General features: G+C 39.9%; 1 protein-coding gene across 2 annotated transcripts in view; it reads right to left on the reverse strand.

Annotated features, from left to right (window-relative positions):
* The window catches only part of SEMA5B (semaphorin 5B), a 622,390-nt gene that overhangs the window by 120,932 nt on the left and 478,988 nt on the right, over positions 1 to 22,470 (reverse strand). For both annotated transcript variants that reach the window (XM_070730236.1, XM_070730229.1), the window contains 3 exons: positions 18,472 to 18,757; positions 7,642 to 7,777; positions 2,852 to 3,059 (listed from right to left, as the gene is read on the reverse strand). In XM_070730236.1, coding sequence (XP_070586337.1) covers positions 2,852 to 3,059; positions 7,642 to 7,777; positions 18,472 to 18,757 — 630 coding nt within the window. The remainder of the gene's footprint in view (positions 1 to 2,851; positions 3,060 to 7,641; positions 7,778 to 18,471; positions 18,758 to 22,470) is intronic.

Consider the following 22,470-nt stretch of genomic DNA (forward strand, 5'->3'; position numbering starts at 1 on the left):
AAAATATTAATCTTGGATTCCATAACAAAAGTAAATTATTTTTATAATAGACCAGGGATTTATTCAGGTTCTTCTATCCTAAAAAAACCCCAACAACTCTGAAGACCAACTTAATACTTAAAGCTTAGTAAAAAGCATCGCATAAGGCACTTTCACGGATTACACCAGAAGTAGCAAATATTAAGAACATGGATGCCTTTCTACTAATTATTACATTAAAACAAATGTACATTCACAGGGATTGAAAATGGTTCTGTGGTTTTCACGTTCTGTGGTTTTAAATAGATGTGTGTGGATTTTAATGTAAATGTTTATCTATATGACATGCATGTTTTAGTCATAGAAAATATTGGAGCCATGGCAGAATGCATGTTTTGCAGATCCAAGATCCCAAGTTTGTTTTCTGAGGGGAGGAGGAAATGAATATGTAATCTTTACCTAATACATGGGACAGTTGTTGCCCATTAGAATAGATATTATTAAGTTAAACCAAGCAGGATTATGTTAAAGTGAGGCAATTTAGTGCTCCATACATATTCTGAATTAAAATTCCCACAGCCTCAGCCAGTATGACTAATGAATTAAGTTTCCACCAACTGTTGAATCCTGAAAAATTACCAAAATGTTACCTTAGTTCATGTATTTCTGAGAGCACAAATATGCTTCTTGCAATCTATAAATTGTCTCCGTGTTTACCTAAATTGCTATCCAAGTGCAAAGCAATTTAATATTCCTTATCTGAGAGCCTGGGTGTATGTACAAGGAAGCTGACAACATAGAGATATTTACTCTGTGTATATCCATCCAAGTACTTTGCCATCTATTTGCTATCTCTTCTAAAACAGAATATTCAGAAAACATTTATTGTTCATAAAAATCCCATTTGGGAAAATATTAGGTGATTCTGTTTTTGTTTATAGTAGGTCTCCATTAGCCTTTGATTGAGGTCCTGCTTACTTTTGGGAGGTGTGTTTCTTTCTTTCAAAAGGGATGCCAGAAAAGAAAGAATGGGACAAGCTAAACTACCGGAATACAAACATAATTTTGGTAAAAATGAATCACAGACTTGGTGAAAGGGGGGGAACCTGGATACCATTCCTGCTCGATGCAGATCTGCTATGTTTTGGACTGATAGCTATCCAGCCTCTATCTGAAGATCTCTAGTGAAGGAAGGGGCAGGGGATATTCATACCACTTCATGAGGCAAGTTCATACAATGAGGTAAGTGCGTAACTACTTGCTACTACTAACTACTAACTACTATTACAGTAATCGATCAAACATGCTCTTACTATAAAAAGGTAGTCCCTGATTTAACCATAATTTGTTTAGGTGACTGTTCAAAGTTAGAACAGCACTGAAAATGGGACATGACTGGTCTTCTGTGACTGGTCTTCACACTTGTTCTGGTTTCTGGTAGAAGTTTAGTAATTACAAATAACTCTCATTAAATGCATCATTTCATGAATAAAGCAATTCCCTTTATTTCTCTGCTCTCTTGTATTTCAACACATTCCAAACATCCCTCCTACTTTAGCCGCATTTCTCACATTCCTTTTCCTGCTTCACTTAGACAAGATTTATTTCCTAATTACATAGCTTTAAAAAAGACAGCAGCACTGATTAAATACAATACAAAATACTTTGGCTTACTTTAGCGTGGCGAAAACACCTCCATATTTCTATTCAGCAACGTTGAAACTCCACCCTTCTTCTCCACTAGCCCCCTGACATGCCAATTACCTCACTACAATATTTAACCCATTCCTCTCCTTAATATCTTCTTCCAGACCTTTGCTCTCTTTGTTTCTAAATCCTTCTGAATTTAGGATTAACCCAGCGGGCGTCTGATTCTCCCTCACTAGATCCTGAACTCATAGCCTATCCTGTGGCTGGCCTCCCACCTGTTCTACTACCTGTGACCCAGGGGGCCCCACTACTTCATAAACACTATCTGAATCCGAGTCCTCAATATCTTCATCATCCTCCAACTGATCAGGAGTATGTACAACAACACTTATGGTTGTTGCAGCACCCCCATCATTACACAATCAAAATTAGGTGCCTGGCAATCAGCATCTATTTACAACAGGTGCAGTATCATGGGGTCATTGATCACCTATCGAGGCCTTCCCAGCCAGCTTTCAATATACAAAATCAATGGGGGAAGTCAGATTAGTTTAATGACCCTATGATTCATTTAACAATTGTAGTAAAAAAAAAGTTTGTAAAAATCAGGTATGACTCACTTAACAATCAACTTGCTTCCTAACTGTTGTTCATAATTTGAGGACTATCTGTATTCAGTTTCACTCTCATATTTTACCTCCTTAATTACCATCACTACAATCACCACCAGTGGAATGAGCAGGAAGGAACAATAATGATCTAAAAATAAAGTCCCTAGAAACCAGGATAACTATTTTATTAAGATTATAATGTTGCATTTAGGATTCACTGCTTCTTAAAATCATCTCTTATTCTTGGTTGGCTTACATCCTACATAAGGATAGTATTCACACTCATAGGAGCCATGGGGTTGCAGTAGTTAGTTTAACTACTGCCTACTGCCAAGAGTTCGATCCTGACCGACTCAAGGTTGACTCAGCCTTCCATTCTTCTGAAGTCAGTAAAATGAGGGCTGGAGTTTTGGGGGCAATATGCTGACTCTGAAAACTGCTTAGAGAGGGCTGTAAAGCACTGTGAAGAAGTCTATAAGTCTAAGTGCTATTGCTATAAGGAAAGGCCAATTTTTCATAGTATTTATATTTTTGAAAACCGTTCATGTAGAATTTAGATGAATGGATCAATGGAAGATGATAAAAGGTCCTCTGGTGTGGAGCGCACTCACCTGTCCCAATGTACATCACATGATAGAGCGTATCCTTGCCCTGAACAATGTCAACCACCAATTTGGAAAAACGGATGTTGTCTTCAGTAACATATGGGTCCACAGAGACGGGTTGTACCACATCATTCATTAGGAACAAGCGCTGAGCATCCTGCAGGATCCTTTCTGTTAGATTCTCATTGGGACCATCATCATTCAATACTCCACACTAAAGAACAAGAAGAAAGGAACAAAGGTATTTAATCTCATATTACCATATTTTTCAGAATATAAAATGCACTTAGTTTTTGGGGAGGAAAATAGGGAAAATAATCTGTTTACCAGATATTCATCTGGCTAGCATCTTTAGTCTGGTCAACTTCAGCACATTATTTTATCCCCTGGTTAGGGCTTTGTAAAAAACCTTATTCAGAGAGAGTAACAATGAAAGAGCTTGCAAGCCAGCAAGAGCTGGGAAAATCATTAGCACCTAGTTAGGGCTGGAAAGAAACATTCGGAGCAAGTTAGAGTAATTAAAAAACCCCCTGCAAATACTTAGGGCTTGAAAAACATTCTTTGCAAAGAGTAACAATGAAAGAGCTAGCAATCTGGTAAGAGCTGGGTACATTGTTAACACCTGGTTAGGGCAGGAAAGAAACATTTGGAGCAAGTTAGAGCAATGAAAAATACCCTGCAGAGACTTAGGGCATGGAAACATTCTTCGCAAAGAGTAACAATGAAAGAACCTGCAAGGTAAGAGCTGGGAAGATTGTTAGCACCTAGTTAGGGCTGGGGAAAAAAGCTTTGAAAAAAGCTACACTCAGAGTATAAGACACACCTAAATTTTCAGCCTCTTTTAGGGAGGAAAAAGGTGTGTCTTATAGTCTGAAAAATATGGTATTTAACTCAATTATTTAAAAGTTAACCTAAAATATTATTGAATAAATTGTTCTGTCATTCATTTGTAAGTACCTTTAGTTTATGCAGGCTGTTACAATGATAACCATGTGATGCCATCAGAGCCTGAATCTGCAGGGGAAGATGAGCCAGAACTAGCTGCCAAGGTGGGGCAGCTTCATTGGCTTCAGAGGAAAGTGGGAAAGGGCCGGGCCAATCAGGCCAGGGCTTTTCAGGATTAGAACAACTTGTAGGCAGGGAGAAACAGGCAGGACGACCAAGAGAGGCTAAGCAGTGATCAAAAGAGACAGAAAAGGTGAGGAGCAAGGACCACTCCTCCTGATCCTCGAGCATGGAGAGAAGAGAGAAGGCGTGAACAGCATAGACTGAGCCAGCTACTCGGGAGGAGGGTGCCATGCCCTTCTTTATAAAGGGCACTGGGGCTTAAGGAGACATTATGGGGCAGGACATCTGGACATTACTGTGCACTGTCTTGTATGCCTTGACCGATCTTGTGTGCTTTGCCTACCTCACTGGACTTTTGGCCTTGGTTACTGCTTTGTTAATCTTGCTTACTGGACTTCTGGCCTTGGTTGTGTATAGCAAAAACAGTGCTTGTGTATTTTTCAATTGCTCAGATTTCCATATTAAATACCCTGCTTCAAAGCAAGTGAGGGATTATTTTTTTCTCCAATATTTTTTTCCAGTCACTATATTATCTTTGTCATCTCCTAAAGCAGGGGTCCCCAACCACCGGGCCGCGGACCAGTACCGGGCCGCGGGGCATGTTGCACCGGTCCGTGGAGTCAGCAGCTGCCGGCCCTCATGCCGCCACCCCCTCCCTCCAGCGCTTCGCCTCCCGCCGGGCAAGAGGCCTCAGGAGGCAGGTTCTGCCGGCCACAGGACGATGGATGGGACAGAGGGGCGGGAAGGACCGAGAGGCTCAAGCCTCTTTTGGCTTCTGCCACTGGGCGCTTTTGCGTTTTTGGCTGGGGGGAGGCAGGAGGGCCAGCCTGACCCCCTCTCTCCAGTGCTTAGCTCCCGCTGGGCAAGAGGGCTTGGGAGGCAGGTTCTGCCGGCCACAGGACAATGGCGGGAAAGAGGGGCAGGGAGGACCAGCACCCCCATGCTTAATCCCGCCCCCAACCACGCCCCTTTCCGCCCCCACTGGGCCATAGAAAAATTGTCTTGCTGAAACTGGTCCCTGGTGGAAAAAACGTTGGGGACCACTGTCCTAAAGGCTTCATGGACCTTCTGTTCCTTCTCTACTTGAAACATTTTCAATTTTTTTTAAAAAAAAAAATCCATTTATCGACCATTATTACATTCCTTTTTATAAGGTTCTCAACTCGGCTTTATAATCTTTTCATACTTCTTTTGCAATACAAATTTTATTCTTTTAAAAGTAGTATAGAATATCCAGCATATACCTCAATGCTACTTGAGTTAGGAACACAACAGATCTCCAATGAACTGGTATCTGATGGGTATTTAGCAAAAAACCCCACAGGAACGGAATCAACAAACGTCTGCAACTACCACCCTTCCCAGACACACACAAAGGCAGCAGCAAGCAGGGATAGAGCAGCAGGTATACAGTTGATAGCAGGTCATCTGTGGGGTTTCAGCTGAAACACAACCTTGGCAACAACTGGCAACGCTGGCTTACCAGAATCTTCAATTAAATAGTCATATTACAGGGCTGAGGAAACCCTCTGGAACAGCACCCTTTGGAGATAAACATGGTTTCCACTTTTGAAACCTCTTAAAAACTGGCTTTCTCACAATCAAATTAAAAGATGGAGGAAGGAGACCATCAAGCAAGGAATAAGATTCCTCAAAGAGGAATCATTGAGTCTGTCATCTGCACCTCTATAACTGTCTGGTTTGGTTCTGCAACCCAACAAGACCGACACAGACTTCAGAGGATAATCAGAACTGCAGAAAAACAATGGCTGCCAACCTGCCTTCCATTGAGGACCTGTATACTGCACAAGTCAAAAAGACAGCTGTGAAAATACTTACCGACCCCTTGCATCCTGGACATAAACTGTTTCAACTCCTATTCTCAAAACGTCACTACAGAGCACTGCACACTAAGACAACTAGACATAAGAACAGTTTTTTCCTGAACACCGCCACTCTGCTAAACAAATAATTCCCTCAACACTGTCAAACTGTTTACTAAGTCTGCACTACTATTATTATTGTTTTTTTCTCATCATTCCTATCACCCATTTCCTCCTGCTGTAACTTGTTGCTCGTATCCTTAAGATTTTTATTAATATTGATTGCTTCCTCATTGCTTATTTGACTCCTATGACAATCATTGTGTTGTACCTCATGATTCTTGACAAATTTATCTTTTCTTTTATGTACACTGAGAGCAGATGAACCAAGACAATCTATATATCTATCGAAGGATATGATTGAAGGAACTGACCTCCCTTACACTACTTGGAGGATCCTGAATAAGTAGAGAATTGGAGTGCCTAAATGTAAAACAAATATGCTTAAATGGTGGATAAGAACACACTATGTGAATGTGGAGAGATAAAGAGCCCGGTCCATCTGCTGGTATGTCAGCTACTACCAGAAACATATACTGATAATAACTTATTTTTGGCCAGCAAGAAGTTTAAATTTTGGTCTACACATGGAAGACCTGGCTTTGTTCCTAGCCTGAGGTTTGACTGTTTGAAGAAGAAAATTGTGGAGCCAATTTTTCCCCCTATTTGTCATTTATGTGCTTTTGTACAGGCGGTCATGCTCCCTTTTCAATTACATAAGTCTTTTAAATATTGTAGATTGCCCAAAGTTTTTTGGGAGTTGGGTAGCCTCAAAATCCAATAAACTGAATTGTATTGTACTGAACATTTATTATAAATAATATAATCTTGGAGATGGCCAATGCTAATACAGAAAAACAATGTATATCTTTCCTTATTGCTAACGTATTTAGCTATTGTAAGATTTGGGATCGTGAAACTGAAGCCTGTATTCGACTGTCAAAGATCATTGTGACTTTTGGTCAGCCACTATCTTTAAACAGCTTCAAAGTATTATTACGGAAATGATGATAGAACTAGGAATCCTCTTTATGTCAGCTCAAACTCCTAAAGGAAAAGGGAGATATAAACCTAACAGATAAATACACACACAAGTGAATAATATCTCCCATAATTCTTCTTCCTGGCTATATTAATGTCAAGCCAGTGCAGAAGTTGGTGCTAAATTAACGGCTTGCCACACTATCTATAAAAGGCATGATGTTTACGGGAGTTTGGCAGGGATGATTTTCATGAGGGAACAGATGCAGCCACAAAGCATTCTTTTGAGTGGTTCAAGGCCATCCTATGCCCACACACCTGAGTGGAAGTAGAAGGACGACTTGCCACGCTGGGAAAATCTGAGTGGGCAATGTGACACGTTTGTGGGTGAGGGACAAGGTATGTGAACTTTCAACTGAGTGGGTAACTCAGATTCAGGTTTCCCAGTGTAGGTGCCAGGATGGCTCCAGCAATTAATTGGAACTTTGAGGATCACTTTGACTTGGACTTTGATTTAGTTTGGATGCTACCTGGAACCTTGACAATTAAGCTAAGAAATGACACAAATAGCACCCTTTTATAAACAGCCAGATCAAGGTTTCTGTTCTTATCCACTAATTCACACATGCCACCTACCCACGTAAACTTAAATTCCTTATCTCCAAACTTGATACACTAGTTGAGGGGTCCCCAACCTTGACAACTTTGCTGGCTGAGGAATTCTGGGAATTGAAGTCCACAAGTATTAAAGGTTCAAGGTTGGAGAATCATGCACTGGTCAACACACAAGACTGATAAATTCCAATGTTTTACTGCAGATGACACAGAAGAGGTTCTGAGTGAATTGAGATTGTCCTAAAATACCTGAAAGTTTGGGATTGGATTGATTGTTGGGAGCCATGCAGATCTTGGATTCTCCTGGTATCGGAAAGGTCCATTAAAGGCTTGTGTAATAGCACTGAGATTGAAGGCACACACTGCTGAAGCAGCGATACTGTTTCTAGACACAAGGACAGAAGGGAAGAGAAAGGAAGAAAATCAATTTAATCTTTGGAGCATTGACACTTTCATCATAACAGACATCACATCTCGGGAAAATAAATGACACATAGATTGCCAAGAAGCAGCACACAAGGCTGCAGGTCTCAGAAGGGATGAAAAGAATCTACATGGATGAGATGACAATTAGGAGACGTTGAAAAACCCTCTCCCCAAACATCTCATGTGATTTAAGACTAGGAAAAGCAATTTTGACACAAAAAGTCACACACAGTTTAATTCACAAGGAACATTAATACTGATACCCCATCAATCCTGACTGGTGGTAAGTGGGCTTAATTTTTAAACCTCTAGTTTATTTTTCAAGGTGAGATTTAATTTTAAGCTCCACAGGTTCCATTGCAAAATATCAATTTACCCTCTGACGAAGTCCAGCCACATCTATTAAAGTAGCCACTGCATTTGCATAAGAGGCTCAAGACATGTCAGGAGTAAGGAAATCATAACTTGCCTAACCTTTTACCTAGTACTGTTATTTACCAGAACTTCAGAATATGTAACTTTTGGGAAGAAGCAGCAAAACACACTCCAAAAACCTAGAATATGATCTACAAGCCTAATCTTAGCAAAGCCTTATTGGATACCACGTTCCTTAAAAATATTGTTTTGATTATTCCCAGGTTATTCCCATTATTCGCTAAATGTTCCTGTATGTTTTTGCACATTCAAAAAATTTCTGATATAGATTTTTCAATATCCAAATGACCTACAAAACAAAACCTCTGCAGATACTCACTTCTTCTGCTAATTAAAAAGAGCAGCAACCTTTTAAAACAAATGATGCTTTTTACAATACAGTGGAACCTCAGCTAATGACCACAATCCATTCTGGAAAGTTGGTCAGTACCCAAAATGTTCAGTATCCAAAACAATTTCCCCCATAAAGGAAATAGATTTAATTGGTTCCCAGCCTCTGTTGACTCGCTAATACAGTGATCCCTCATTTATCACGGGTGTTCCGTTCCAGGACAACCCGCAATAAATGAAAATCCGTGAAATAGGGATTTTTTTCTATCCCCACCACATACATTGTCCCTCACTCCCCCCCCCTCTCTTTACCTTTCATCTCTCTCTCTTGGGGAATCTTCGCCAGGGGCTCCTGGAGGCTCTGCTCCACACCCAGAAGCAAAGCGTTGTTTTGGCAGGGACAAGGCCGCATGCCGCTGAGTTAGCCTGTCCCAGTAGCTCCAGCGGCTTCCCTTCGAAGAGCAGCAGCACTGGGAATGTCACATCCATGCCCCAGGCCCCCGCTGCCATCACTGTCCTCGAAGGGAAGCTGCTGGAACCACCTCAGCAGTTGCCGCTACCGATGCCACCGGGACGAGATAACTCAGCAGTGCGCCTGCCTCATCCCTGCCAAAGCGATGCTTTGCTTCCGTGTGCAGAGTGTAGCCTCTGAGAGCCCCTGGTGAGGATTCCCCGAGAGAGAGACGAAGGCAGAGAGATAAGAAAAAAAGAGAGAGGGTAGAAGTGAGGGACAATGTGTTGGGAGGAGAAAGAAAAAAACCCATGTGGCATTGTAAAATTGGGGGTGACTTCCCTTTTCTGTCGCTTTCTGGTCGGTCATGTGTGGGTGATGTGGCTGTTCAGTATCCAAATTTTTTTTCGGTATCCGGTGCAAATTATTAATGAAATTTTTGGTTGTTATCCGAAATGTTCGCTATCAAAGGCATTCGAGTCTTCAAAGAGGGGCGGCATACAAATCTAATAAATTATTATTATTATTATTGTTATTGTTATTGTTATTATTATTATTATTATTATTATTATTATTATTATTATTATTATGATTATGTCAATACAACACAGCAAACGAGATCACTATGCTGGATTTCGTATTTCATCACCAGTCGGGCGCTTCCCAAGCACTTAGGACTGCATGATGTAGCGGCAAATTATGTTTGCCGATCCCAGTAAAGCGGCCTTTTGCAATTGACAGATGGAGATTTTGTCAATTCTGATGGTTTTCAAATGTCCGCTGAGATCCTTTGGCACTGCGCCCAGCGTGCCAAGTACCACTGGGACCATTTTCACTGGCTTATGCCAGAGTCGTTGCAGCTCGATTTTTAGATCTTCGTATTTCACTAATTTCTCTAGCTGCTTCTCCTCAATTCTGCTGTCTGGGATTGCGATGTCGATGATCCATACTTTCTTTTTCTCCACAATCAGGATGTCTGGTGTGTTATGCTTCAGAATTCGGTCAGTCGGAAGTCCCACAGTAGTTTTGCTTGCTCATTTTCGATCACTTTTTCGGGCTTATGATCCCACCAGTTCTTTGCCACTGGTAAATGGTAGTTCTGGCACAAGTTCCAGTGGATCATCTGAGCCACAGCATCGTGTCTATGCTTGTAGTCAGTCTGTGCAATCTTTTTGCAGAATTTCCTGATGTTTTCATTGACTCCAATGACTTCCAGGCATTTTATGATCCAGTTGTGTGGCAATGAGTCAAAGGCTTTCGTGTAGTCAATCCAGGTCATGTATAGGTTTGTTTTCCTGTTCTTACAGTTCTCCAAAATCATTTTATCAATTAGGAGCTGGTCTTTCGTACCTCTGCTTCGTCTTTTGTTGCCCTTTTGCTCCACTGGCATGATGGCATTTTCTTCTAGGTAGTCCTGAATTCTGTCAGCTATGATACCTGTCAGCAGTTTCACCATGGTCGGCAAACATGGTATTGGCCTGTAGTTTCCTGGTATGGCTCCTTTCGCAGCAGTTTTATTATAGTCCTTTTCGATCTCCCAGAGATGATGATGATATTATTATTATTATTATTATTATTATTATTATTATTATTATTATTATTATTATTACTACTCACTAGCCGAGGGTCTACTGTATACAGTGTTTATATCCAGAGGTGGGCTGCTAAGGTCGAACGGTGATGCGTGCTCACCCCTGTGGCTTTGAGTGCTAGTGGAGTCCAGTGCAATTCTGTGACTGCACCTGTGCAGGTAGCAAAATCGTGCGCGGAGATACAGGTGCACCTGCGCAGAAGCAAAAAACTGTGCCAAAACATAGGCGCGCCTGCGTCTCCGTGGGAGATTCTGCTACCTGCACAGGTGCAGTAGCAGAATGGCGCTGGATTCCGCTAGCACTCAGAGCCATGGGGACAAGCACACGTCACCATTCCACCTTAGCAGCCCACTTCTGCTTATATCCCTAGGAGTATGCATTCAGTTTTCCTTAACATTGATCCATTAAAACAGAGAACTGCAGTAATTTAATTGTGGTCTTTGTTTTATGCACATGTCAATCATTATGGATTAATAGTTGAAAAGGAAACCACTTAGCCATTACAACACACAAGTGCATTTTTGAGGTTTAAGAATAGATTGGAACTAACAGCTGAAATACAAGAGTAGGTGAGAAAGCCAAACAAAATATTTGACATAAGTTTTCAATTGTGCTGGATCTTTTCTACATAATATTCTCTTTACTCTCTCTTTTTATTCTATTTGAGGTAGGCTATCCTTGTTCAAATGCAATCTACAAAGAGATGGGATTTTTTAATTTGGAGAATATAAGTTTTAACACAAAGTACTTGTAGGACCAAACTGAAGATTCAAAACATTTCTGTGTTATTTTAAGTAGTAGGAAGAAGGAGGACAAGCATCAAAGAGGAATCAGCGAGTTCAAAATAGTTTTTTAAAAGTGTCTAAAAATACAGAAGGCTCTTTCAAGCAGCATGAAAGACATGTCATCCTGCTGTGCAAATATCTGAATGATTGCTTTTCATATTGTGTCACTACTGGAAATAATTTGGACTTCTATGAAAAGAACTTTTTTTTTTTTTACTATAAACTGGTTATGTTTTACCAATGGGAACAACTGCTTTTAAAGTTGTGAGGTTTTATTCAGGAAACAATTATTTGGGCAAAGTATTTAAAAAGGACCCTCTTGGTCCTGGCAAAGGGAAAGAGAAAGAGATCCCACAAAATGGAGAAAACAATATAAACATCCATTTCTATTATTCTTTATCCTGTTAAGAAACATGAAGACAGTTTGTGTCATATTTGAATTAGTATCCTAGCAACTTCCAGCATGCACTATAGGAATGGCTTACGAGTCTAACATTTTTCTAAAAGGGGTTAGACTACACTTTTAGGAAGACTCCACCAGGATCATCAAAACACTGTAAGAACTTTCTTGATCTGTATCCGAGTAGAAGATCCAGTGATGGGCTCCTACAAGTACGGTCAGGTACGCAGAATTGGTGGAATTTTTTTTTTTTTTCCTTCTGGGCTCTGGGTATGTTTTTCCTATCACAGTAAATGAGGTTGAATGTGTATGATTTTAAAAGAGCTGGGTGTGCGTGTGTGTATATATACACTTTATGTAGTAGATAATGTACACTTTTGTGTACCTGTGTGTAATATGTATGTACACATATGGCATAGATACATAGAATTATATAGTATATTTTGGATGTTCAGTAATAGTAAGGGAAATTATCTCTGTGAGGCGAGGAGAGGCCAGGCACCCTAACACAAACTCTTGACATGAGTGACATCAAGTTGGCCACCTTTAAGCCAGTCACATGACCTTTATTCTACCCCCTGGTCACATGGTCATCAAGCCACTCCCACCAGGTCACATGGCTGGCAAGCCACACCCACAAAATAAACCACACCCACAGTGTGGTAGTAATTTTTTTTGCAGCCCTTCACTAAGAAGATCCCTTTTTCCACAAGAGGGTAGAACCTTCTCTGTGGCAGCCCCAGCCCTTTGGAATGAACTCCCTCTAGAGATTCGTACTGCCCCCACCCTCTTGGCCTTTTGAAAGTTCTTAAAAATTCATCTCTGCCAGCAGGCTTGGGGCCATTGAGAACTGGTATTCTGCTCCAGCCATATGTACACAAGATTAAATGGAATGAATATGAATGGCTGTTTTTTGTTAATAATAGGGGTTTCAGATACATTTTAGATTATTTTCAACCTTGGATTTCTCACATATCTTTTTTGTATTGTTCCCACTTGGTAAGTCGCTCTGAGTCTACGGAGAAGGGTGGCATAGAAATCCAAATATTAAATAATAAATAAAAGCAGTTGCTAAACTTGGAATAAGTCTGCAGGCTTGTTTTCCTCTCTCAACCACCCTTCCCTTCCATTGAGCAATGCAGCAGTTGGCTGTGAACTTGTCATAGCACTGCATGATAAACCTTTCTTCATTCCTGCCTAAGTGTTACTGACATGTTGCATGTTCACAGAAGGACGCTCTTTAGACAATGCTAATGACAAATGACAACCCAATGCCTTCAGGCACAAGTGGAGAAGCAAATAATAGTCTCGGGGGAAAAACACAAAAAAAACCCCACCCTGTGCATGGTTAGAGGCTGGAATGGGGTTTCTAAAGCAAGTCACTGAACATTTTGCAGCAAATTTCATAGCATATTTGGATGATTTATGTTTTATGTCTTTGGATCTGGCATATTGGGCTGAGTGACAACTCTGTCAGCATGCACAGCAGTTGTGGGCTGAAAAATGCATAACTGGAATTTGAACAATAAACAAAGATGCCTACCCTGAAAACAACTGATTCAGAAACAGATAATCCGCTAGTTCAAACATTCCAAAACGTCAAATGAAAAAGACATACAGAAGTATAAAAGTACTGTAGTGTTACAGTATGCAAAGTATTATTCCTCAGTGGCTAAGTATTATTATGATAATTATGGTGACTTCCCCCCCCCCCCCCCAATGATGATGATGATGATATCAATTCAGCCGTGTCTGACTCTTGGAGAGTCTATGTTCCAGGTCTCTCCACATCTTCTGATCTTGCATTAGTTCTTTGAATTGTTTTACGCTCTGGTTGGTTTCAGCTTTTTTTCCAATACTAAACATCATTTAAACAAGGTTTCTGGGGGTCAAATAAATGTTTAAATCAGCTGCTATTGCCTTAGGGAATCATAAGAACTGCACATAAGTGGAGTGAGATAGATTCTGTTCTCAGGCTTCTCTACATTTTTATCCAACTACGCTTCTTGAGCAAATCAGCTGAAATGTAGTATCTCCATATAATTTAGTTTCCCAGCCCACAAACAGCCTACTTCCCTAGCTATGATAATAAGAATATGAATTGTGAAGAGCAAGAATGATAGCAGCTGCCGTATTAACCTGTATCAACCTAGGTAGTACATTGCTTCCCAAAAACCATGCCTGCAGCCTCTAAAGACTGAGAATGTTCTGAATAAATTCTTTGTTAAAGTGACCGAGAACACTGATTAAATACATAAAGAGTTATCCTAAAAGCCGCATCTGATTTCATCAAAATTCAAACGTGAAGGTAATCAACTGTGTTTTTTATCCTAGCCCTACTATCACTCTTTGGGGAGAACAGTTTTGGAGATAACTTTTTAGCAATCAGCATGCCTTTCAAAAAGTAAATGTGAGACCTTGCCAAGAAAATAAATCAATTTCAGGAACCTGAAGATTGTGGACATCAAGAATAGAATAGAATAGAATTCTTTATTGGCCAAGTATGATTGCACACACAGGGAATTTGTCCTTGGTGCATATGTTATCAATGTACATAAAAAGAAAAAGATACATTTGTCAAGAATCATGAGGTACAAAACTTAATAATTGTCATAGGGGTTAAATAAGCAATGAGGAAACAATCAATATTAATAAAAAATCTTAAGAATACAAGCAACAAGTTACAGTCACACAGTCATAAGTGGGAGGAAATGGATGATAGGAATGATGAGGAAAAAAACTAGTAGTAATAGTAGTGCAGACTTAGTAAAAAGTCTGACAGTGTTGAGGGAATTATTTGATTAGCAGAGTGATGGTGTTCGGGAAAAAACTATTCTTGTGTCTAGTTGTCTTGTTGTGCAATGCTCTGTAGTGATGTTTTGAGGGTAGAAGTTGAGACAATTTATGTCCAGGATGTGAGGGGTCAATAAATATTTCCACTGCCCTCTTTTTTCAATACCAAGAATCAGAGGTAGGCTGCACATACATTAACAATCGGGTCACTGGAAATGTGAGCACGCACACATGATAGCTTGACTTGTGTGTGTGCCTTTCTTGCTTTCACGTGGCTTTAAACACATAGCAATTTTTTTCAGGCAGCCGTGGTAAGTAGAGCAGGTGAGGCCCAGCAATCAGCTGGGCTTTGTGGGCATGGAACAAAGCCAGAGAGTGAGATAAATAGGACAGGGTAGCACTGGGCCGATGGTCAAAACTATTGGTTCGCACGAACTGGTCTGAACCGGCAGCAACCCAGAATCCTCCAATCAGCATGCTGGATGTATTTTCATTGTTCACTGAGTGCATGTTCATTGAAACAGCATGCTGGCTGAGGGATTCTAGCAGCTGAAGTCCACACATCTTCAAGTTGCTGAGGTTGAAAAACACTGCTCTAAATCATTACCCTTCAGTACAGGAACTCACTTAGCATTCTATTCATTGATTTTATTTTATTCATTCCTTTCTTTTTTATTCCACCCATCTCCCCTATAAGGGGACGCTTAAAAAAAAATCTCCACAGTCTCTTTGTAAACATCTATGCATATCAAAACATACATAATTATACATTTTATTCAATCTATCATGAATCAATATCCTATTTTTCACCTTTTTATACTATTTATCAATCTGTTTTCCTCATTTCTTTACACTCCCCTCCCTCCATCTTCCCCTTCTACCATCTTTCTCCTTCCCTCTTCCCCCTTCCTACTTCCCTCCACTCCTTCTCTCCTCTCTTTCCTTTCTACTTCATCTTTCTCCCTCTCGACCTTCCCCCTACAAGGGACTCTTTAGTGAAATTGTCAATTGGCTAATACTGTATAAATACAGAAGTAGGTAGGCAATGTCACTGCCTCAAGTTAACTTATTTTGCAATACATTTTGCAAAATGTAATTGCAAACAAAAACTCTAACCATATAGAGAAAGTCCAAGATAGACTTTTCTGATAAACTAGTATTAAGTTTTGCCCACTGTATAATCACATTTGTTTCATATGGGTCTCTGAAGGATTGGCACATTAGACGAGAGTGACAGATTGTTGGGAAAGCAATGGATATGCAAAAAAACAAAAACAAGCCCCAAACCCAATGCCCTCTCCAGCATTTATGGGTATATTTGATCACCATTTCATTTAAAGGGCAAACTGGCTGCGTATTTTCTGGCTCGCCAATGATTAATAGGCCGATGAGAAAACACACCATATCCAATAGCTTGTAAATGTTTTTCAGTGACCCATCTGGAAACTTTTATAACAACTGTTTAAATATTTCATGAGTTGGTTCCCTAAATACCTTTTTTTTCCTGCTGACCTAGCTCTGTGTTATGCAAGAATGTACAATAAATTGGAATATAACACGTTTTTCTACAATAAAGTACACCAAACTGGCTGAAGCCTTGGGGTTTTGTTTTTGTTTTGAAATTGCTACTGACCTCATTAAATGAAAGCTTCGAGATTTGTGAGTATAGATACATTTTCCTCATCCTTGAAAAGCAAGTGTGCTTTAAGATACAAATAAAGTATTTTTAATATATCAATCATATTACTGAACACAAGGCTTAATTTATATGCAGAAAGAACAAGCATGACACAAGTCCTGATAGAAGTTAAAAGAATAATTACCATTATTTATCTAGATGGCTGACAAATTGGAACATTTTTTTCAGTCTTTGAATATTTGAAAGAACATTGTGTCACAGCACAAAATTCTTATTTGATCTAACTTCAACTATTATCACTAATAATTTGTCTATTCACTTCTGAAGGTGTTCTCTAATGTCTTTTTTCTTCGTAGGTTAAAGAAAAGAATAAGATATCACTGCATATACGCTCCTGTTTTCTACTACCAAGAGCGCAGTGTAAACAATTAAGGGTGAGATGGAGAAAAATGCATTAGCTTCTATTTATACACTGAGCAATGAAAGAAACACACTGTTCCCTGATTCATCAGACATATCAACTCTGGATAGATACCAAATAAGCATCTTTTCCAGCTAATTACACCTCAGTTTAATACAGCAAGATTTGAACAAGCTTTGTGCTTCTCCATATCAGTCACAGCTCTTCTTTTTTGGCATCATCCACAGATAAATCAGACTGCAATTTCCAATTTTATTCCTTCTGGAAAACCAAGATTCATGGTTCATGGACTAGCCACACACAAAAAAACCCTAAAAAAACCAACCCCACAACCCTTCTCTCCCTCCCTCAAATATTTCTGGTATTTTACTTTGCTTATGGAAAACTTGTAGGGAGAAATGAGGAAGCCAGTAGCAAATTACAAATCCAAAGTCAGAAGGCAGGCAAGGATCTGCTGCTGGCTGGGGGATGGAGGGAGCACAAGTGTGCATGTACGGAAATATAGCAACAGCAATAGCACTTAAGACTTATATACCACTTCATAGTGCATTTACAGCGCTCTCTAAGTGGTTTATATTGCCCCCAACAATCTGGGTCCTCATTTTACCCACCTCAGAAGGATGGAAGGCTGAGTTGACCTTGAGCCTGTGGTGAGATCTGAACTGCTGAACTACAGCTACAGTTAGCTGAAGTAGCCTGCAGCGCTGCACTCTAACCACTGTGCCACCCCGGAAATATGATCGGGAAATGTACCTGGAGGTCTATGGGAGGTGCTGTGTAGGGCGAGATGGGTGTTCATGTAAGTGACATGGGTTGGGAATGGTGTACACAGGTGTGCAAGAGCTGTTGCATAGATCAGGGAAGATGAAGCAGTATGGGTCAAGAATGGTGCGTGGAGATGCATAAGAGATGGTGCATGGGTTAACACAGGGGGATAGCAGGATCAGGAATGCTGTGTGGGCATGTGCAGGAGATGCCACACAGACTGGGGAGTGGTGAAGGTCAGGGAGGATTCATGGGAGTATGCAAGAGGTGCATGAGTTGGGGATGGTACATGGGGAGGTGGCATTGACTGGGAAAGATGTGCAGGGGTCCTTCCACCTGGTTTCTCTCTCCCTCCCTCCATACATAAGGTTGTTAAACAATTGCTGCTGGGTGGCAGAAGGAATAAGGGATTGTGAAAGTGTCTTGTGAGAATGGGAAAACGTCCTGGAACACTGAAAATGAGGAACACCTGCCTAGCAGCCACAACTTCTGGAAGGCTGAGTCAACCTTGAGCCTGGTGAGATTCGATCTGTCAAACTGCTGGCAGCCGGTGATCAGCAGAAGTAACTTGCAGTACTACACTCTAACCACTACACCACCGAGGCTCTTATTTTGTCCAGGTAGAAGATGCAGAAGGAAGTTTTAATAGCATACAGATATTCTCATTACACATTTTACCATCTTCCTCCTCTGAATTTATTTTTTAATTTACTCGCAGTAATTGTAACCAACACATCCCTGTGTAGATGTTACAGAAAGAGTTACATTCGCTGATCAAGGAAGTTCTCTTAAGTCACAGCTTATCTTCAGGTTATTCTGCAGGCACTCATGCATTTCAGCAAGGGATATTTGAACATACTGGCACAGCAAATATAGAGACAATCAATACCACACACCCTCTCTCTCTCACACAGACAATTTGAAGGTAAATATTTAACTGGGGTGGTGGTGGTGCCTTGACTTCTTAAAATAAATATAGGATTATGGGGGGAAGGTGAAACACCAAAGCTGAATGGGAAGATAAAAGAAATAACCAACTCACACATTAGTTGTGAATACTCCATAGATCAAATCCTGTTCAGGAAGATAAAATGTGCTTTGCAGTTCATTGTAGTAAAAAGGGATTTCTCCAGAACGGGAACAATTCAGCCGAGCCTTCATGAAAGTTGTCCATGTATCTTCCAACAAAAATCGTCCCCCAATGTCATTTTTACAAACTCTGGCCACACGGGAATAGACTGTTTTTCCACAGTCATGCTCTACCGCATTCTCACGGAAAAAGAAGTAAGTGAACAAACCAATGTCATAGGCAGCGATGAAGTTGGGCTCTGGAGAAAAATTAAAACCATAAAACAGAGTGAGAAATACATTAAGAAATTGGGCTTTCCGTATGAAGTATGGACAAATGCTCACAAGAGACATGAAGGAGAAAAACAAATCTTTTCCAGAACATCTAAGAAACGCAAGCAAAGTTATGATCTGATTCTTAAAAGCACATCAATAATTGATTCCTCAGCATCAAAAGATAAGTTACATGTTATAAATAAGCCACCAGTATCAAAACATAGAGGCAGAACACACACAATCTCACTATTATTTTTGCTCTTTGGTTGTTGTTTTTTCTCCCGGAGTTGAATTGTGCATTCATTTTTAAATCATTAGGTTGAGGATTTATGTGTGATGGGATTTGTGGGTACAGAGACAGCAAACACAAGTAGTGTTGCTTGCTTGCCTGTTGGTTTGTAGTTAATTGTGATGCACAGAAATTCCCTGGAGAGATGAAGAGCTACGTGGCACTGTTGCCAGCAAAGTCCACCAGAGTTCAAGGAGATTTTCAAAAAGAGAAAGGTTCCTACAGTGCTAGTCTCAGAGGGAGGCCCATCACACTGAGTGTTTCAATGTTGCTTTTCAGTCAGCTAATTGATTAAATGAATAGCCATTAAGCTAAACAGCCCCATTAATCAACAACAAGGAAGTATTTTAAGGCATTTTGCAAGATTCTTTCAGCTAACACAGGACATATTTTCTCTCAAATGTGAATCTACTGTACATTAATGGTCTGTACCCAAGTGCACTTTCATTCTAGGGCTACTTTATTCTTTTTCTTGCATTCAGCTGCCTCCAATAAATAGCAATACCTGACTTTCATCATTAAACCTATTTGCACCTATTTGTACCAATAGTATGCCAAAAGTACTTTTAAAAAGGAAACTGGACTTTGTTTCTTGAAGAAGTTTTGCTTCTCATCCAAGAAGCTTTCTCAGCTCTTCAATCATGGTCTGGATGACTGTGGATCTCCATAAAAATTTACCAATGGTGCAGTTTTTGCTAAGTGCCAAAAAACGGATCTTACTAGTTATTTCATTATTGAATTATTTGGGCTACATAATTCAATACACTGGTGATAGCCGTAGACCTGTAGTAGGTCTTTTGGGGATGATCCCATGTGTAGAGGCGATCTAATAACTAAGTATTTAATATTGGAAATGATCAGATGGTTTTATATTTTTCTTTCAAGACAGCAAAATTTAAATTTTCAATTTTGTTCAAATGCAAGTCTCCATAACCCGAGGCAAAAAACAACCAGAAAAGATGGAGGGAAATTACATTGACCAAAATAGTGTGAAAGAAAGCAGAAGGGTTTTTAAAACATCTCGGTCTGGAATGGTACCCAGGAGACTTTGTTAGTTGAGTGAATAAGTCAGCCCAAGAATACAGCAAACTCAGTTCCTCTCTTTCCCACTGGAATTGCTTCCAAACATTTAGATATTTTTTTTTAAGAATTCCTAAAGTCACATGAAGTTGCCTGAGTCAGAGCTGCCATTCTGAAACCACCAATATGAATTGTCTTTCACAATACAGCACAATCTTGAAAATTCAGTAAAAGGACCATATTTTCACAAAATAGATACAATGGCATTCTTAACAGCTGCCTGCACCTAAGGAACAGCTGTTCCCTCGAGATTTTATTAAAGTCTAACCCTGAGAGGTCTTGTAAACCTTCCCCCCCCCCTTTGTCAACTTTTAATGGAATAGTTAAGCAAGAATAGTTAAGGAATAAAAATTCTGAATTTGTATCTGCTGGTTAGCTGTTATATGTCTGTGTAACGTGCCATAGCAATGGAACCTAGATACCTACTTACAATTTTAAGGGGAAAATACTTTTTCTCAGTTTTCCCATGCATATTTAAAGTACAACGTCCCCGATTGTAGTGAGAAACACAAATATACTGTGTTCCCCACAAAATAAGACAGGATCTTATTTTCTTTTGACCCCCCCCAAATATGGCCTTGGCTTTATTATTGGGGGGTTATTATTTTGGGGATGCAGTAGGCAGAGAGCGTGGGACTGGATTTCCCATTGCTGCTGCCTCCCCTCCTTGTTCTTGGCACCGACCGAGTGGCTACCCCATCACCACTGCCTCATGGAGAAAAACTCTGGGCATGGGACATGTCCTCCCCTTTACCCAGAAAATAATTTGGGGGGGGGGGTATTTCAGTGCATGCCGTGAAAAGCCCTGTCTTATTGTCGGGGAAACACAGTATTAGATAAAGAATGCATTACAATGCTTGAAAGATTTTGCATATTGACATCATAGAAAATGAAAGAAATATCCCTAATATTATGTAAGCTTCACATCAAACATCAATAGCTTAATGTTAAATTTAAAATGTGTTCAGGAAAAAAGGTCTAAAATTTTAAAAAGCTGAGTCAGCATGGAACCTTTAGGATATAAATAATATTATAAATTAGGTGCACATGGCAAATGCCATGCAGAGGGGCCAACTGTGGCATTATGGAGAACACATTTCCTTATTTTTAAAGGGATGGAGAAAGAAGGTGACATGCACTGGCTTTGTCATATAACCATGTAAAATAACTGGGAGGGTGTTGTTTCTACTAAAATCTGTTTTAGTGGAATATTTTAGCTCTACCAGGTCTACAAAAGAGAAAGTATATTGTAGTTCCCTTCTATCAAACTGCTGGGAAACTATGAACCTTCTACAGTCAACTAAATAAATAAAACACTAGGAAATTCCTAGAAGCTTGCATTTAGACAAACGAACTATCAATTTACATACAATCACACATATTTAAACACTATAAAAAAGAGACAATTAAAAAAATCCAAGTAAACAAAAAGACCAGAATACATCTTCTCCAGCAGCTTGCAGCCAGATAAGCAGGGATTAATACCAGAGAAACAATTGAGCAGAAAACAATACCCTAATCAAGAAACTACTAGGGAGGAAACCACTTCCTCACCAACACTGGCAGGCAAGCTATTTAGGAATTAACCTCACATTTGCAAGCAGTGATGATATTACCAAATTGCATGATGAAATGTCTGCAAGAAAACTATCAAGCTTTAAAGACTCCACATTAAGGGAAAAGCTACCTCCCTTGAGCAGCCAATAATGCTAAGAAAGGTTGAATGAAGGAGAAAAGGATAACTATCAACAAGGTGAAAAAACATGGTTCAGCAGCAATGGGGGAAATCATTGAGAGATTTAAAGGCCAACCTGAAGAGATAAAAGAGCTTATTCTGGAGACGGTCTATCTATATGAGCAAAAACTAAGAGTTTTTGGTAAACAACAGTTATAATGTAGCCATTCTACATTATTCATGTAACCCTTTGTGACTTCACATAACATGCAGTATAAGTGCCAACATAGGAGCTTCAGTTGTCAGATTCATTATAGGGAAATGTATATCAAAGCCAATGCTTTGTGGCTTCAGTATAGATAGAAACAGAGAAGACTGACGGCAGAAAAAGACCTCATGGTCCATCTAGTCTGCCCTTATACCATTTCCTGTATTTTATCTTAGGATGGATATATGTTTATCCCAGGCATGTTTAAATTCAGTTACTGTGGATTTACCAACCACGTCTGCTGGAAGTTTGTTCCAAGGATCTACTACTCTTTCAGTGAAATAATATTTCCTCACGTTGCTTTTGATCTTTCCCCCAACTAACTTCAGATTGTGTCTCCTTGTTCTTGTGTTCACTTTCCTATTAAAAACACTTCCCTCCTGAA

The sequence above is a fragment of the Erythrolamprus reginae genome, chromosome 1 (genome assembly GCF_031021105.1).
Source record: "Erythrolamprus reginae isolate rEryReg1 chromosome 1, rEryReg1.hap1, whole genome shotgun sequence".
NCBI lineage: Eukaryota > Metazoa > Chordata > Lepidosauria > Squamata > Dipsadidae > Erythrolamprus > Erythrolamprus reginae.